The sequence below is a fragment of the Elgaria multicarinata genome, chromosome 2 (genome assembly GCF_023053635.1).
Source record: "Elgaria multicarinata webbii isolate HBS135686 ecotype San Diego chromosome 2, rElgMul1.1.pri, whole genome shotgun sequence".
In the NCBI taxonomy this organism is placed as follows: Eukaryota; Metazoa; Chordata; class Lepidosauria; order Squamata; family Anguidae; genus Elgaria; species Elgaria multicarinata.
In genome coordinates, this window is record NC_086172.1 from 127,422,644 (window position 1) to 127,441,159 (window position 18,516).

An 18,516-nucleotide genomic window follows, 5' to 3' on the forward strand; every position below is an offset into this window, starting at 1 on the left:
GATTGGTCTTTGAACTCATTTCTAAAATAAAATAACTCTTGATTCATACAAACTTCACTAACTTTGAACAAACATGAAAGGGACTTGAAAAAGAGGGGGAAGCAAATAGCCTGCCTGAAATATGTGGTGTGGGGAGAAGCGGTGAACAGACCAAGGAGAACAGGTTTCAATCCAGAGTTCATGCATATTTTATCAGAGGAGCAAAGGCAGGGAAAACAGAACTCACAAACCGGTTTCTATTTCCAGGTATGTCTTCATGTACCCAAAGTGTGTTAAATTACTGGAAGTTGTAAGGAGAGTGAAGCTGGCTCGCAGATAGGATACAGTGAGAAGAAAAAACGAGGCAATTCCCTCAGTTGGGAAAATAAACAAGGAAAGAGTATTCTAATATGTGCATGCAGGACTTCAGAGGGGCACAGGCAGCACCACACTGGAATGTTGCACAATGGAGTGCACAGTGGATTCCTGCCAAGCCCGTGCCACTGATGTCAATGCCTGGGCCCTGTGCTTGCACAGCTCCATCACAGAGGAGGGCTAGTGAGTGCTTTGCGGGTAGGCTGGCTGATTATGGACTGGACTATAGTAGCTGCCTCTTCTCTTTTAAATTTCTCCACATCCCACTCTTTAATCTGGAGGCAGGAGAATCGAGGCATTACAAGTAAACATGCATTAGGGCTTGAGTGGGCTGGATGTGAGTTAAAGACTGAAGGCAACAGGTGGCATGAATGAAGACAGAAAAATTGGGGTTCTTTTTTGTTTTACGGCAAAGATAGTTTTTTCCCACTCCTTTGCTTTGGGAACAAAAGCAGAAGATAAAACTGAGAGAATCCAAAAGAAAATGAATTGGTTGATGGATTTAGGAGAGAAATGGATTTAGAGCTATACTGCATCTGAATATGGATGTTCCATTTGTAGCTCTGTCTCTGGGTTGTTTGCTGTGACATGCAAATCAGGAACTCTGGCTTGACTCTCCCCTGACAAGCCAGAGTAGGAAACCAGATGATTTTAAGGGTTGTCATTATGTGCAAACATAATGTTGCCACATTCAGAGAGTACAAAATCCAATGAATAACTACATTACAATTTGCACCTTAGGGTGAGAATCAGGTCCTTTAGTACTGAAAATCACAAAAGATCAAATTCTTCAAGCATATACTTATTTGAATTGAGCCCAAGAGCATGCTAGGAACCACACTGCTACTTGATGGATCTATCTTCCATGAATTTACCTTTTTTTTTTTAAAGTCATCTAATGAAGGCTGCAATCCTATATACACTGGACCTCGAAGTCAGTCCTATTGAACACAGTAGAATTTATTTCTGGACAGACATGTATGGGATCACACTGAATGTGGTCACCACCACACCTGCCACACTGAATTCTATAAGTGAATGGTGTCTTATGTGTAGATGGAATGTGTACAATATTGCTTTGTGAGGTTGCCTGAATTTGTTTTTCCTTTTGTCTCTGCAAATATGCGGGGTAGAGAGACAGGAGCATCTCCAAGCAGGCCATCCCATGGCATTGCAATAAATGCTGGCTCAAAGAAGAGATCACTAGGTCTGGTGTTCAAGGCCCAGACTCCACCTCTGCCTTATACTCAGTTGTCAACTTTATCCAAATCAAGAAGAGGCTACCTGCTGCCTTTCTGCAAGATTTACTTCTCTGGGCTCGCCTGTTTCCAATCAGGAAGCATGCCCAGATTAATGTCTCATGCAGAAACAAATTCAATGAGTTCCTCTAAGGACAGGAATTCTTGTTCTTACATAGTCTCAAAGTAAATCTTTTTTAGTTGAAAGAGTGAATCTGAATTCAGAAGAACATGTGCTTCAGTTACCAGTCGTTTGGGAAATGCTGCCCTTGCACCATCATAAATCATGCAGATTGACTGGCCATGGGGACCCATTAAATCCTTTCACCTATCAAAAACTTTCCAACCCCCCCTGGAAAGTCAGAAGGAAACCAAGCTTCATTGGCACTGTTTTTTTTCAGAAGCTTTGTGGATTGCTCTGAAAGCCCCTTCCTCAAAGTTATTAAAAGGATCTGAGAAAATGGCACTGCATAAAATTTGACATGGGTTGTTGAGGTATGTCAACAGAGGTATATGTTCTTCTAATCCTCTCCTCCCTATGCAAAAAAATAACAAAACAAAGAAACCCCAAGCCCTCTATATTTCACAGAACTTCATTTGTAATCCCTAAATATCTTATAAAACAAAATGTGGCTACATTACTATTTCAAGTTGACATTGTAGATCAGCTGGTGTCCTCCAGATGTGATGAACTAACCTAGTTTCCTCCAGATGTGATGGACTAAAACTCCCAAGCTGGCTGGGTAAGATGGGAGTTTTTGTCCTGAAACCCTGAACTGGAAATGGAAGGCTGCTACATCTTTCTTTCTTTCATTTTCAGGGCAAGTTAAAAATCTGGCACAAAGAATTTTACCAAAATCCTGTGCTGACAAAAGGGAACAGGCAAAGATAACATAGAAAGGCCAAAAGCCCTGAGGTTGTGCAGACTCCTCCTGGCCTATGAGCTACACCAGCAACATATGCTTAAGGAAACAAGATAAATGAAATGAGGTGGTGGACAGAGAGAACCTACCAGGTTTAATCTCCAACAACTTCAACCTGGAGTCTTCAGGAGGATGCAAACGTCTCTTTTTGCGCCAGCAACGAGCAGGATATGTATAGAGCTGACCTGGTGCTAGTCCTGAGGGTTAAAAGGAAATAAAATAAATAATACACCCTTCTTTATTTGGTTGCCAAAATCATTATTAGCCTTGCTAGAAACTTGAGTTGCTGTTTCTCACATCCAGAATTATACTCCAATATATCTTGTCCATGTAAAATTCTTTGAAATGATTGCATATTATGAGGTTATGGAACTGTGTAGTATCTTTCCAGATCACAGCTGTATGTGGCGATGCAGGATACAGCAGCAAGTGTGCTGTGGAATATCCAAGTACTAGCATCATCCAATTTAGGCATAATAATGACACCATTGATGGATCTGCAGCACAAATTACACCACTTGGAGAATCCAGAACCCATTTGAAGTATCCAGAATCCACAGAAGAATTCGCAGCAACATAGATTGGCTTTAACACAATCTTACGAAGACATAGCCTAAAGCTTCCTATAGACTGCAAGATTGACAGAGTCAACTTGTTAGTAAGCATCAGGCATGGGCAACTTGTAGCCCTCCAGATGTTTTGGTCTACAACTCCCATCTTTCCTCACCACTGGCTGCTTGCTAGGACTGATGCGTGTTGAAGGCCAAAACATATGGAGGACAAGTTGCACATCCCTGTCACATCCTTCTTACGTATGGTTTTCAGAATGTGAGAACATTGATAAGCAAGAATTGTATCATGGCAATGAAGACTGCCTGCAAGGAGTGCATGATGATAGGATAGGCTCAGGCTGGCATAGTCATGGCATTCTGAAATTTAATGCAAAAACAGCTTAGGTTTTGACTTCCTCTGGTGGGTGAAAATGAGCTTGATGCTATATTCTAGAGTCCTATTCTAGAATCCCAGTGTAACAACCCAGGAAATGGGTCTTGACAAGTTCGTGGACTGCTCGCTGAAATTCCAAGAGTAGCACAGCAAACAATCCTACAAAATGCTAAACCTGGGGGCTGTCTACATGCGGGAAAGCCTCACAGTGGCTGTGGATCTGCGCACCGTTGGCTAGACAATGCAGGCGCAGGTTTGCAGCCACTTCAGGGCTTTCCCGCAATGCTCCGCTTTGAAAAACTTGGGGATTTAGCCCGACTTTTCCAAAGGGAGCAACATCAACATGGGGCTTCCACCGTGTAATGTTGCTTTGTGGCCAATCCAGGGCCAACCCGGGGGTGGAGTCTGGTAGAAGGTGAACAGCGATTGGTCACCTTCCACCAGGGCAAGGGTGAGGGTGGCTCCGGGACCTGGATGGCCACCCAGAAGCCCCCTGCTCCCTACACAGTGTCGGGATTACCTAACACCACCCTGGAAGAGGGAAAGCGTGGGGCTGAGGAGGGAGGTGGAGCCAACCCGGTGCTCTGAAGACAGCCCCTGGGAGATACACACACACATTTTTGCAAACCACTCTTGTATACTGATCAAGAATAGTATGGAGAGAAAGACATTTAAAACACAACCAGTACTATCAATAACATGATAAACAGCTCGCAAAATTTGGGAGGGGACTGAGAGAATAAATTATTGAATTTAAATATTGTAGTAACAAGAGACAGGAAAGCACGATATAAAATAATACAGTCTGGAATGTGTGCGCATCCTAACACCAGAACAAACACAAAGAATCCTCCTGGACATTGAACATTAACCAGTTTTAATAGGAAGATATGCTGCTGCTTCAGATACATTACATGGGCTTGAAAGGTTATCAGTAGACCTGGGTCAAAGTACTTTGGAGAAAAAACTAGGTTAACAAGGTAAGATTTAAAGAGTACAGAAAAACGCGAAGACCTTCTGCTAGCTGAGATCTGCATTTGCTGGAACATTAAAGCAAGAATACTAACTGGAGTTATCATCACATGAGGGACAATTACTTTTTATAGTCCTTATTTAAACCAAGAGATACAGTAGTAAAGTTGTTAATGAACTCTAATTATGCACCTTCTCATTCTATTCCCTGCTAAACCTTTTTGTTTAAGTATAGCAATCTTAAGGCTAGAAACAGCATACCCAGAGAGCCTGAGATGGTCCCAACTTGTGCACTTCAATTTGTAATGTCCCATTATTCATGTCCATTCATTTTATTTTACTTAGAGATGGACCTGTTTGGCTTATTGAAATACCATATAAGCATTGCTGGCAGGTAATAGCATATTGGGCAGTGAAAGGTGTTCAGGTGAATGTGCCTTTGATTAATATAGTTGATGCTTGGTTGTAGATCCTGTCAAAAACTGGCCAGTAGATGAAATGGCAGTGCTGGCAAAAGAATACAGCTGTGGATTTGTTTGCCTGATTGGTTGGTATGGTTTGTTTGTTTTTTGCAGGAGTTAATGGTTGTTAGATCTGCCTCTGTTGGGTAACCCACTCAAGGCCAAAGTTATGAAACAAAAAACTGCTTGAGACAACAGCTTTCAGAGTGCTGGAGGATGCACCCTTTACAATGAACCATAGAGGGATATAATTTTATTCATGGGTATCTATACTGCCTTTCACCAATCACCATAAAGTTTCCAGGCAGTTTACCAAAGTTCTCCAATCTAAAGGTGCTACTTACCACCAGCAACAGGTGACACATCAAAGACACCAACACATGGGCCAGACTTGGCAACAAATGCCAGGTCTGTCCCATATCTACACAGGCAACACTGTTACAGGACCTAATAAATGTCAGCCACACCATTCACCTGCTCATCTCCCAGCGTGATATATGCCACAACGTCCTTCTGGATTCTACATAAGACAAACAACCCCGTCTCTACACAAAAGAATAAATGGACACAAATCTGACATAGGAAATGGCAATATGCGGAAATCAATAGGAAAATTACCAGGTCATTAAATGTAAGTGATCTTAATGTAATCATCCTTGAACAAAGGAACTTTAAAGTGAAACTCCTGTGTGAACACAGTGAATTATTGGGAAATAATTCTATCATCAGTGGCTTGAATTGGGATTATGGATTGTTATCATGCTACATGAGTTAATCACTCGACCAATGCTGGGATGTTTGCATTATCACCTACACAGTCTTACTAATGGCCACTATAACTATTTTGCTTTTACCTAGCAGTCACTGTCCTTTCTGCATTTCATTCCCCTCTGACTTTATTTCATTACCAGCCCCAGAACACCCACCTATCATGCACACTTGGGCCTCCAGTGACACAGCTGGATCTAGAAATACCCCCAAACTGTGAATTTGGTCCTTCAAGAAGAGTGCAAGAACAGGTTGAACACCATTTCCTCGAACAGGCAAACCATTCACCCACAGAACCGCTCATCCTGTCGAGACCGAGCCTCAGTTAATTTTGACGTTTCACAAAATTCAAAATATCTAAGGCTGGCATGACGCCATGGCTGCTGGTGAGCAGCTGTTTCTGGTTAAGGGACTATATATAAGCAATGACAGCACCTCTTCCTAAAGCTGACTTGAAACAATAAGGATTTTCCAAGAGTGCTTGTAGGTAATTGAGAAGGTTGTAGCTGGGCATCACAAGGGCTGTTCTGCTGCATTTTCTGCTACGACTGTACTGAGCAAAAGTCTAGTCGATGAAACCAGCAGGGCGAATTCATAACTCTCACATAACGTGGAGTTAAACTGCAGATCTTTTGCCACAGGATGTGGTTGAACCAATAGTTAAGTAAGATGCAAATAAAAACTGCGTACCTATTAAGTATGACACAAACGTATGCAGAACAATGTATTAACTGGTAGCCGCTATCAAAAATCTAATTAAGGCGAGCTTCTGATAATTCATGTTTCAAGCTTGATTTAATAATTTAATAATTTGTCTACAAACTTGCCCCATCCTATATACCATTAACTTGCAGCCCCTGTGTTTCATTTCCGGGAACAAATATGTGTGGCTACACAAATGGCCAGCCACAGAAATAGCAGTAGATGATGATGATGATGATGATGATGATGATGATGATGATGATTAGCCACCTTGAGGCCCAGCATTGGGCAAAAAGTGGGATAAAATAAATATATTATTATTATTATTATTATTATTATTTCAAAATAATAATACAATTCATAAAAATACAACATAATTTTAAAAATAGATCCAGAGAGGTGCAACAGAAGCCAACACATAGCTTTCTCCCTTGTACATTCCCTTTGCAGTTAGTACAAATTTTCCCTTGCAATTAGGGACTGCTGGAAAATGGGCCCTGGCTAAGATGGCCCTAGTAAAATCATAGAATCATAGAATAGTAGAGTTGGAAGGGGCCTATAAGGCCATCGAGTCCAACACCCAGGCCATCGAGGAGTAACCAACCATTTTGCCATGTGTGAGCAATGTCCAAAGCACCCTTTGCTACACTGTCCGCACTGAGCAAACTTGTGCCAATTTGTTAGGAGCTTGCGGTGCTGCACAGCTGCTCAGTAAAGAAGCACAGGATTGAGCTCCTAGTTTTGCTGCCGTTGGCCAGAAAGGTGTTTTTTCATGTAATCTAAAATCCTTTTTCTTTCACTCGAAGATTAGGTAATATAATAGACACGCATACAAGAGTTTCTATGGTAATATGATCTTATGTCCCCAGACATTTATTTGAAGGTATTTTATTTTCCCAGAGCATATTCTCTCATAATGGGGCACTGCCACCATTCATGTAAATATGGACCTCCACAGAATAATGGGCCACAGGCCAATGAGAACACATTATGCCAGTCCTTTTCCAGTTTCACTGGCTGCCAGTCTAGGTCAGGGCCCAATTCAAAGTGCTGGTATTAACATTCAAAGCCCTAAATAGCTTGGGGCCAGGTTATCTGAATATGTACCTGTCCTGACCCTAAGATCATCTTCAGGGGTCCTTCTCCATGAGCCCTTGCCAAAGGAAGTGAGGCAGCTGGCTACCAGGAGGAGGGCCTTCTCTGCTGTGACACCCCAGCTATGGAATGAGCTCCCTAGAGAGGTTTGCCTGGCACCTACATACATTATACTCTTTTTGACGCCAGGTGAAGACCTTTTTATTTTCCCAGTATTTTAACAGTTTATCATTTTAGTCTTTTAACTTTGCTGTTTTATATCTGTATTTTAAATCTGTATAAATCTCTGCATTGCTGCTCGGTTTTATTCCGGTTGTGCTTTTATATCGTACTTTTATATTGCGTTTTTATACTGTTGATTGTTTTATACTTTGAATTGTATTTGATGGTTTTAACTTTTGTGAACCGCCCATAAAGCTTTGGCTGTTGTGCGGTATAGAATTGCAATAAATAAATAAATAAAGTATTACTGTAGTGGCCAACTCCGCTTAAATCTTTACATTCTCTAGGTAAGTCAGTGGTAAATGGTGAATAATCAGACACACAGAGATTATATGGAGAGAGAGAGAAAGAGAGAGAGAGAGAGAGAGAGAGAGATTGTGTGGGCAGCGATTAATTGGGTCCGGTGGATGAAGAGACAAGAACAAAAAAACAGACATAGCTGGATAATAAATTGGCCACAACTTTATTGATTCACTTGAATAGGCTTGGCGGTGGCGTAGGGTATGGATCCTATAATCAGCCCGCCCACCTGCTGACCAATTCCCCCCCCTGGCCCACATGCCAAGAGCATTGGTGATGGATGGAAGGACCAGGGGCACATTATAGCACAGATTGCTAATGTAAACCCCTTTCCTCCACCGCCAGCACACAGCCCCCCATGCTGGGTGCCAAGTCCCCAAGATCCCTTACAGGAATCCTCACCATGGGGGAGCAGGGAGACCAATCCCAGCCCCTCTCATCAATGGATCCAGCCCAATGCCTAACATGCCTATGTAAGTTGTGATCAATGCTATAAAATGAAGCCGCCACAAAGAATGTACTAATAGTCCAGATTATCTCATTTACGATGGAATTAATCTTGCAATGAGGAAGACAAAAATCCTGCACAATCTTTGCCAATTGCGGCGCAGGTAAAACTCCTTCCCGGCCCCATTAACTGGCAACTGCTTCTGCTACTGCAAGACATCTTACTACGGTTGGGTGGGGAAGTCAGCAACTGCAATCCTGGAGCCCCATGGGAGGTCTGCCTTTGGGAGCCTCAGGATGAACTGGAGGAAGAACAAAATAGGGATCTCACTCTGCCTCTTTGGCCCCGCCCCAGCATCACACTGATTGGCTCAGCAGTCCCCTCCTAGGAAGGAGATGTCGGCCGGAGATGTCGGTGCTGCTGCTGAGGTTGTGCAGCCGCTTGCTTAACCAGCTTTTCTCCCTTCCCCCGCCCCCACAGTTCATCGCTCCCCGTTAAGGGGGGAACTCAGCTTGAGCAATGTTCAGATGCACACATCCCTGTGCTGATCTTCTTTCCCCATCAAGCTGCAGAAAACTGGGAAAAGGAGATAAAATGACTCCCCCCCCCCCCCCAAGATCGCTGTATCTATAACAATTGCAAAAACAACTGTAGAATCTAAGGTAGAAATTATTTCAGCATGTTGGACACTACTGGCGATTCATAATTAATGTGACAATGCTGGACAAGTAATGCTAAATAGTTGCAGCACAAAGGAATGGCCAAGAAATGTGAGCCAACTAAAACAAACATTAACTATTTTACAAGGATTACTTTTTCCAGGATGGACAATAATAATGAGCAGCATGGTTGGGGGGGGGGGGACCCCTAACACTTCACCCTCCCTCCCTCTTTCTTTCTTTTTTTTAAAAAGGTACACCATAGGCAAATCGGATAAAAATGTGCAAGTGTAACTGAAGCTTTCATTCTGAAATATCCAGACTTCCTGGCCATAGGGGTTTGCATGCAGTTAGGGTGTCCCACCCTTCCTCCTCTAAAGGCTGACAAATTCTTGGGTGATTCAGCAGACTTTCTGGAGTCAACTGTATTATGCTAGAGTAAGTGATCTTTGAATTTCTACCCTTTTGGGTTCATGAAACTTCTTTGGTTTGTATCCCAGGATGAGCAGTACTTCAAATGTGAGATCCACCCACCATACCTCCATGTCTAGTCTGCATGGGCTTAAAAGATCTCAGGACACCTCTATAGGAAAGGAGGTTGGCTATAGGGGTGAGCAACTGTGGAGGTCCAAGGTGAACATGCACACGCACATCATGGCAACATCATGTGGGATGTTGCACAGTCCGCGGGGCACCCCAAAAAAGTATTTTTAAAAGCAGGAAAAAAATGTCAGTTTGCTGCTGAAATTTGGTGGCAAAGCAGTTCCTAGGGCTGCACAGCACTAGAAGGGTTAAATTTAGCTTGTTTCAAACCTAAATTTAACCCTTTTTGATGCTCTGTAGTGGCTACGGATACCATTTTTTCTATTATTATTTTTTAACGGGGGGGGGGGCGGCATCAGTGGGGCAACGGAGGCTGCATTCGAGCCAGGGGTGGGCAGCATGCAGTCCATTTACTCTTAGGAAGAGAAGCAGGTGCTGCACATGGTTTTCAGAGCCATGGCCAGAACTTGCATGTTGGAAGATGTGCCCAAGGCTCATGGCTACTGGACCATTGCAAGTCAACGCAAAACATTAGAAACCGAAATACTAATTATCAGTCTAATATGCCTAAAACTCTTTTTTAAAAATAACAATCATACCAATAATCAGCAAGCTATTTAATAAAATATTTTTTTAAAAAAAATAAGTGTCAAGTGCTTGCGTGTCATCTAGTCCATGTCAGTCATCTTAGTCCAATTTTTTTTAAAAAAAAGCTGAACTTAAAAGTAATTGCAAAAAAAAATTTTTTTGAGAGAGAGAACAATCATACTGGCATAAGAAGCAACCTACTAAAAGTTACAGTGTCCAGCTTGATGCAGAATATGGGTTTTCATCACCAGTTGTTATTAGAAATGGCTAGAAAGCAATAAAGTAACAGAGACATCATAATATTTCTGTATGTATGCTGTCAAATGGGTTTATTTATTTATTTATTTAAGTAATTACATTTATATACCGCCCCATAGCCGAAGCTCTCTGGGCGTTTTGTGTGTTTTTTAAATAGTTTTTTGAACATTTAATAGGGCCATTTGTATCTCTTCATTATCAGCACACAAACAAACAAATGAACATCCTGTAATACCTCAAAAGCTAATCTTGAAAATTTTGCTGTATCAGCATTAATGTCAACAGTTACTGTCATGGTCGTCTGGCATATAGTCATATCTAGCTCAACATTTTGTTTGTGCACAAGACACTGGGCAGGGATGCACCCTTGAAAATAATAACCAAGTATAACCAAGTTTAACCAATTGCTGACTTTTTCCACATGAAGCATTTATTGTATGTTTGTCATTCCTACTCAGGGTTGTTTTCAGGTTCTTTAAACAACGTTATGTCCTTCCAGGTTCACTTCTGTTTGTAAACAGCACTTTTGGTGAGGGGTTTTGGAGTTTTTTAGAACAGAGAAAATGGGGTATTGTTTCTGGTGGCAGAACGAAATCTGTTTCTACTTGTACTTTTGTGCTATTCTGCTATACCACAGTGCCACCTAGAGGTTTTATGGTGGAATACCAGTAAGAGAAATGCTACTCGTGTGCTGCTCCAATCTCTGTTCTGCAACAAATCCAAAAGTAGATGGAGTGGATTAATAGTCTCAAGTAGAAAAGCCCACTATCTTTACTGTATTAATCTGAGTGAGTAATTAGTTAGTGCAGAAACAGGCCCCCAGACTGTGGAATGATCTCCCTGATGAGGCTCGCCTGGCACCAACACTACTATCTTTCCGGCGCCAGGTTAAGACTTTCCTCTTTGCCCGGGCATATGGCGGCACATCCTAATTACCCACGTTTAGTTTTTTAATTGGTTTTGAATGCTCTATGTGTGTATGTACTGTGTTTTAGAGTTTTAAATTTTGTATTCTTGTTTTTATCTCAATTTTAGAATTTCTGTAAACCCCCCAAAGAGCCCTGGCTATGGGAGCGGTATATAAGTATAATAAATAAATAAATAAAATAAATAATAAATATGATATGTGTTGCTTGAACATCGTGTCCCTGGAAGGAACAGAGCTAGAGACTTAAAGAGAGAGAGAAAGAGAGAAAGAGAGAGTGCATTCAGGGAATATGCCTCCTGAAGAAAGGACCATCGCTTTATGTTAGAATACATACTTAACAGGTAAAAGATCTCAGGTTCAGTCCCTGGAATTAACAGCTAGATCCAACCAAAGGGCCATCTAGTCCAAGATTATGTTAACACAGTGGCCAATGAGCTCCCCATGGGAAAACCACAAGCAGGACATGAGTGCAACAGCACTCTCTCACCCATGTTCCCCAGCAACTGCAGGTAGCATATAGCCATCCGGACATGTAGCCATTGATAGCTTTCTCCTCTAGGAATTTGTCTAACCCCTTTTAAAGTCATTCAAACTGGATGCCATTGCTACATCTTGTGGTAGTGAATTTCATATTTTAACTATGCACATTTGATGAGTGACTGGAAACATGAATCTAAAAAACCTGGGGAATCACAATTTGCCAAAGTTCCCACAAGTAATTACCACATATTTTTTAGAAGAATGATTTTAGACTCTACAGAAAATATGTGGTCAATCCAGAGTGGAAACACAAGGACTCATCTTTTACTAGAACTTGTGAAGTGGCTTTTCACAGAAGCAGGGGGGAATCCAATCTTACATCATTCACATGGTATGAAAAGATAGTTAAAGGATGCTATACGAGTTTAATCTACATTAGGTACTAAGACTCTTCCAGATTAGTTTCATTTGCAGGGATTGCAAATGTTGTTTCCATCTTCACCAGCACTCTTGACCTCAGAGAGCACATCTTCCTGAGGTTTGCTCAGAGGCATTTGTGGGGGAGAGAAAAGTCCCTGCATTTTCCCAGGGGAATTCTCATGAATTCACAGCTGAATAACTTGCTTTTCCAAAAAGGAGGGCCCATCTACATGAGCTATTTACTCTAATGATGTTGCATCTGTTTTGTTCAGGACACATGACGCCACTTCACAGCAACAGCATGGTTTCCTGCCTGAAAAGCTGCATTCTCGTAATGGTCTTTTGCCCTGTATTGTGTTCTTGCTGCAGCTTTAACAAGGTTCATGTAGTGTGCCCCGATTCCCTTAAATAATTTCAGCTCAGTAAGATGTGCATGCCTAGGGGGGTGTTTGGGTCTTACCTCAGCACTGTGGGATACCCTTTTGCTTCTGTTTTTTGTCTTTCCCATCTTGCTCATTCGCTGTTAATGCTTTGTTTCCCCCCAAAGTAGCTCATTCCAGTGAGGAAAGGAAATCGACACCCACACCTTGCTCTAGGAGAAACATTGGCTTAGGAATGGCCACTGAATGCCAGTAAGTGAAAGGACACTAAACAGTTTTTAGAGAGAGCCTATACAAGCCATGTGACATGGAAACCAACAGCTGATTTATCACTATGAACTTCCCCAGTTGATTAGCTCAAAGTGACATACGAAGTGGAATGAAATGTGTGAATTGCATTGCAAAACTTCTCCCAACACCTGTTCTCCTTTTCAGGGTTGCAAAATCAAAGGTTCAGAAATACCTGTCCCTGCAGAGCTGTGGGGTCAGTTCTGTAGCGTACTATGTAGGGTGACCATATGGAAAGGAGGACAGGGCTCCTGTATCTTTAACAACTGTATTGAAGCGGGAATTTCAGCAGGGGCGGATCCACACTTAAGCTTTGGGACGCCCTGACGGCGCATTGGGGCGTCCCGAAATCGATGATGTGAACCCTACCTTAAGCGTTGCAAGAAGAGGCGGCGGAGGAGGAGGAGGAGGCGGCCCCGCGCGGGGACGGGATGAAGAGTAAACCGCGCCCGGCGCCTTCGCCGGGCAATCAGCTGCCGCCCACCTACCCGCCGGCCTCCTTTTGCCGGCGAAAGAGTCACCCGGGGCCCACCCGGGTCGGAGAGCTTCGCAGAAGAAGCTTCCGCCGGCTTCCGCCGAGCTCTATGACCCAGGTGGGCCCCGGGTGACTCTTTCGCCGGCAAAAGGAGGCCGGCGGGTAGGTGGGCGGCAGCTGATTGCCCGGCGAAGGCGCCGGGCGCGGTTTACTCTTCATCCCGTCCCCGCGTGGGGCCGCCTCCTCCTCCTCCACTGCCTCTTCTTGCAACGCTTAAGGTAGGGTTCACATCATCGATTTCGGGATGCCCCAATGCACCGTCAGGGTGTCCCAAAGCTTAAGTGTGGATCTTCCTCAGGTGTCATTTGTATGCATGCAGCACCTGATGGAATTCCCTCTTCATCACAACAGTTAAAGCTGAAGGAGCTATACTAGAGTTGATGTGTGTAAAAGGGAATTTCATTCTGTAAGATTAGTCTATGCTCCAGGTGAAAGGTTAAGAACTGCCCCCCAGCATTCCTTCATGGCGGATTCTAGGTGCCTCTTAGACAAAGGAAAAACTTTCAACCAATCAGTGTCGAATGTAAGCTGTGATGTATGAATTGTATGCACCTTACCTTGTATTGGCAATGTAACCTAGTTTGTTAACAGAGCACAGACCAGTAAAGTCCATTAGAGATAAGAGCACTGACCAATTATGTTACTAACAAGCGATGTAACCAGAGCCTATATATTCCAGAGGATCCCTTTGTTCGGGGAGCTCTGAATTTGCATTTCCCGCTGGAGCTCCAATGTTGCAACATTTACGAATAAACTTTAACTTGCATTCTCCAACCCGGTGTGTTTATTGGCAAAGTATACACTGAGGGAGCGGCCTGTCCAGCCCTCAGGTTTGAGGGCTAACAGAGCGACCAGAAACAAAAGAGGACACGGCTACTGCATCTAAATGACACCTGCTGAAATGCCCTTTTCAATAGAAAGGGAATTAAAGATTCAATTAAATTCAATTAAAGATACAGGAGCCCTGTCCTCCTTTTCATATGGTCACCCTAGTACTATGATGTGGCTGAAATCTAAAATAAGGAATAATCATTATGCGCTATAGGGATATCATGAAGATGGCATCCCTTTTATAAAAAAAGAAAGGATGACCTCAAAAGTAGTGGCATCTGGCAATCTTCTCCTCACCTGGAAAGTGCCATTTCTATAGCCTTGCACTGCAGAGAGTTAAATTTGCCTACAACATTACCCATCAATGAAGATCAGGTCACTCAAACTGAGAGCAGCATCTTTCTTAAGGTTGGGAGGCAAAAGTTCCCTGGTCAGAACAACAGCAGCAACTGGCAGTTTTAAAAGCATTGATCTTGAGAATATAAAATAATGGCAAGATAAAACTCAAGACACAGCATAAGCTACAGCAGGGTGCACACCTCTTGGCATAAGTAGCAATTGTTTCAGTTAATTTAAATAGATGAAGGCTGCAACGAGGGATTGAAGTGGGTTGGACTTTTTGTTCTGTGTTGCTGTTTCTGCAGCTGAGTACCCATACTTTGTGAGAAAAACCAAAGGGTGGAGGTGTGGGGGGACCTAATTCACCCATTCTTTTTCCTACAAGGCATGAAGCTTTAAAACTCAAAAAGCTGATTGGGCAGATAACCCCTAGCAGCTAGAGTAGAAAGAGGCACAACAGGGATGGAAAATGCCTTACATAAAAATCTGCTTTTCCTTTCCAAATTGACAAGGTTGCTTGCTAACAAGCAGTGCTTCTGCAATCTTATTCAGCTGAGAGGGCTACTTCATATTACTCAACCAATCTTTAAAAGCCGAACCCACTGAATTTGGAACATGAAGGGAACATGGTGATCCTAGCCACTGCAAGATAATTCTCTAGAAGTATATTGCTCTTTATTTCTAGCAAAAATATGTAGAAGGCAAGTCAAGAAAGACAGGCATTCCCAAGGTTTTACTCAGGTCTGTCTGAACTGAGAGGGTGTTACATATGTGAGAATACACATACAGTTTTTGGTCTTCTTTTGTTCTCCTGAGTTGCCTTGCATTTCAGTGCCTTATAGGGCAACCACAGAAGGTTCTAACCATTTGATTATAAAGGAAATAGCAGGACTTGCAATGAGTTATGTTGTTTATCTCATTAGTGTAGAAGACTCATAACTCAAAGCTAGAGTGAAAGGCTGGTGGGGGGGGAGGAAGGGGAAGAAAGGAAAGGAGTTATGTGCAGTATTGTGTGAAATTAACCCTGAACTGTTTGGCATGAGATACAACCTTTATTCAGAGAAACATACAAAGGCAAGTTGATGCAACAGAGGAGTGACTTTCTTTTTTTCAAAAAAATAAAATAAAAAGGAAGTTGGTTCTGTGTCTTACTGCAGGATAGAAAGGTAGGAGGAATGAATAAACATCAAATAGAATTGTACATACGCCAAAGAGCAGAGTGAATAGGAAGGAATTTTTCTCTGGGTTCAATGCTATTGAAATACATGCCTGTGTAGAAGCTGAAGAAAGCCAAACTTAGAGCCAATGCATATTTCAGTCCCCTAGGACTGTGCCACTTCAGAATCTATGTGGCAGAAGGCTGCCACACGTATTTAGTAAACTAGTATACCAGGGAGAAAGCTAGGTTAGAACCCTAATCTTTGACATGCGTTTTATGGGAGATGCGTTTTATGTGATATGGGAGATTATTCAATCACGCAATCCCCCATGACATGCATTTTGTGTGATATGGGAGATTATTCAATCATGCAATCCCCCATCTTCACTCTGAAATGGTACATTCTCAGGAGGGCTGTATCACATGCTTTTTCTAAACATGTAGATCAGCTCTTACACCACAGCCATAAAGAACTGCTAGAATTGCCCTGTACGAGGTGAAGGAAGAGATTCTTAGATGAAGTAGTAAAAAAGAAAAACAGAGGACTTGTGTATGTATCATTGTGTATGTATCTTTTTTTCAGGGACCAAGCCTTGAGGTAGATCCAGTCCTTTCTAGTTCTTGCCCCACCTCACCCCGACCTTTGCCCATATTGCTGACAGGAGGTATTGTAGGGCCATTGTGGATTATGTTATCCGCACAGCTGGTTTCCTCCTATTATTGGAGGGGGAGCATTCCAGAGGGGGGAAGGGACCTTTCTTACACTTCTAGTAGTGTGCTACAGCACACTCTAGAGCAGGGGTCCCCAACCTGCAGGCCACGACCCTGGCCGCCGCCGCCGCTTGCAGGCAGGGATACTGCTTCCTCCCCTGGTCCCACCCCCTGCGGCGGCTCTTCTCCACCCCAGGGTAGGTCCAGGCCAGCCGCCGCAAGGTAGTTCCTGCCCATATCTCAGTGAGCACAACAACAGCAAGCAGCGGCCTGACTGCTTGTTTTCTTTTATTTTAACAAAATGAAAAATGATTCCTGTGATATTTTTCATCTTAAAAATACACTTTTTTCAATTATCATTGAGAGTCTAGCTGCACTTCCTGTTTCTAATACAAAAAACAGGTATTAAAGGGGGTTGATTATGTGAAGGCTTCCCTTCAACCCCCACCCACCCACCCCGCCCCGATCCGTGGAAAAATTGTCTTCCACGAAACCGGTCCCTGGTGCCAAAAAGGTTGGGGACCGCTGCTATAGAGAATACACACAACAGATATAAGCAGACTCTTCACCTGGAATAGCAGGATGGATACAGGGGAGGATACAATGATGCTTCAAAATGTTTGATTGGAAGGTGATGCAGGCGTGAGAAGCTCTTGTAAGGATACACAAGAGAAAACGTGTGGAAGTCTTAAAAGCAGCTCAGCATGCAGGGAAGAACTTACATGCACATCTTCATCCACTCCCCACTTTAGCCCTACATGCGTACAGGCAAATGCCTGCCTAGAGCTTAAGGGCTTCTTTACATGATTGGTTTTGTGGTTCAATCGACATTTCTCAGGTATGGAATTTACTGGGCACTTTAATGATGCCATCATTCTAACCAATTCTTCCCCAAGATTTCCCTTAGCCTTATTTGTTTTATTTTAAGCCAGGGGAAATGCAGTATTTTCCCTACTCACACTACCACTACTTAAGATGCCTTTTTAATAATGTGCTGCTTTTAATAATGGATCAGTTATAAATGTTTTAATCAGTTGTATGTATTTTATGGTGTTTGCATTTGTGTTGTACCCTGCCTCGATAAAGAGGGAGAGGCGAGTAACAAATTATATTATTATTATTATTATTATTATTATTATTATTATTATTATTATTCTACCATTGCCTGCCCGTGTATTGTTGCCATATGACTTTATATGGGCAGAACTGAGGGGTGTGGTTATGAGGCTGTGACAACGATGGGATGGTGTGACACCTCCCCATTCCGAGAACTTCCGCCTCCGCCATTTGCAGTTGCATCAGCAAGTCAGCGGGATGGCCATTGGTGAACAAGGAGAGATGACGGCATGGCTGAGAGTGATGAGCTCATTGTTTCTCCTGCTGCTGCTCTGCATGCCCACCAGGGTTGTGGGGTTTCTTGGCGGCACTGAGAAACCCTCCATCTCCTGGATATTTGGGGGGGAGGCTAAAATACAGGAGCAGCTCTACAGCAAACCTCCTCCATCTTATTCCTTTTAAGTCTCTCTCTGTCACACACACACCTTAGATCTTGTATACAAGGTTTGTGATTGTGTTGTAAGTCTTTGGAATTTGCCACTTGCTTTACCTCTGGGAGCATGAGATTTCCTTCATGTCTGTAGAGACCTGAGTAGTTTTTTTTACAGTGGGGCTGGGCTACCACTCCCCCTTACAAGAAGGCTGTGTCAGTCATGACAGGGTGACCAACAACGGAGTGACCAGATACAAAAGAGAGCAGGGCTCCTGCAGCTTTAACTGTTGTGACAAAGAGGGAATTTCACCAGGTGCTGCATGCATACAAATGACACCTGCTGAAATTCCCTTCTCTATATAACTGTTAAAGATACAAGAGCCCTGCCCTCCTTTACATATGGTTGCCCTACAATAACTGGCTGGGGGAGGGAAATGGGTTTGAACCACAGAGGTAGATGCAAGAGTCAAACCTTGGTAT

General features: G+C 42.9%; 1 protein-coding gene across 2 annotated transcripts in view; it reads right to left on the minus strand.

The window, feature by feature from the left end:
- DPF3 (double PHD fingers 3) overlaps nucleotides 1–18,516 on the minus strand; it is a 241,782-nt gene that overhangs the window by 107,209 nt on the left and 116,057 nt on the right. For both annotated transcript variants that reach the window (XR_010025071.1, XM_063117615.1), the window contains exon 3: nucleotides 2,605–2,712. Coding sequence is in view for 1 of the 2 variants with exons in the window: in XM_063117615.1 (XP_062973685.1) it covers nucleotides 2,605–2,712 (108 nt within the window). In the remaining variant the exon portion in view is untranslated. The remainder of the gene's footprint in view (nucleotides 1–2,604; nucleotides 2,713–18,516) is intronic.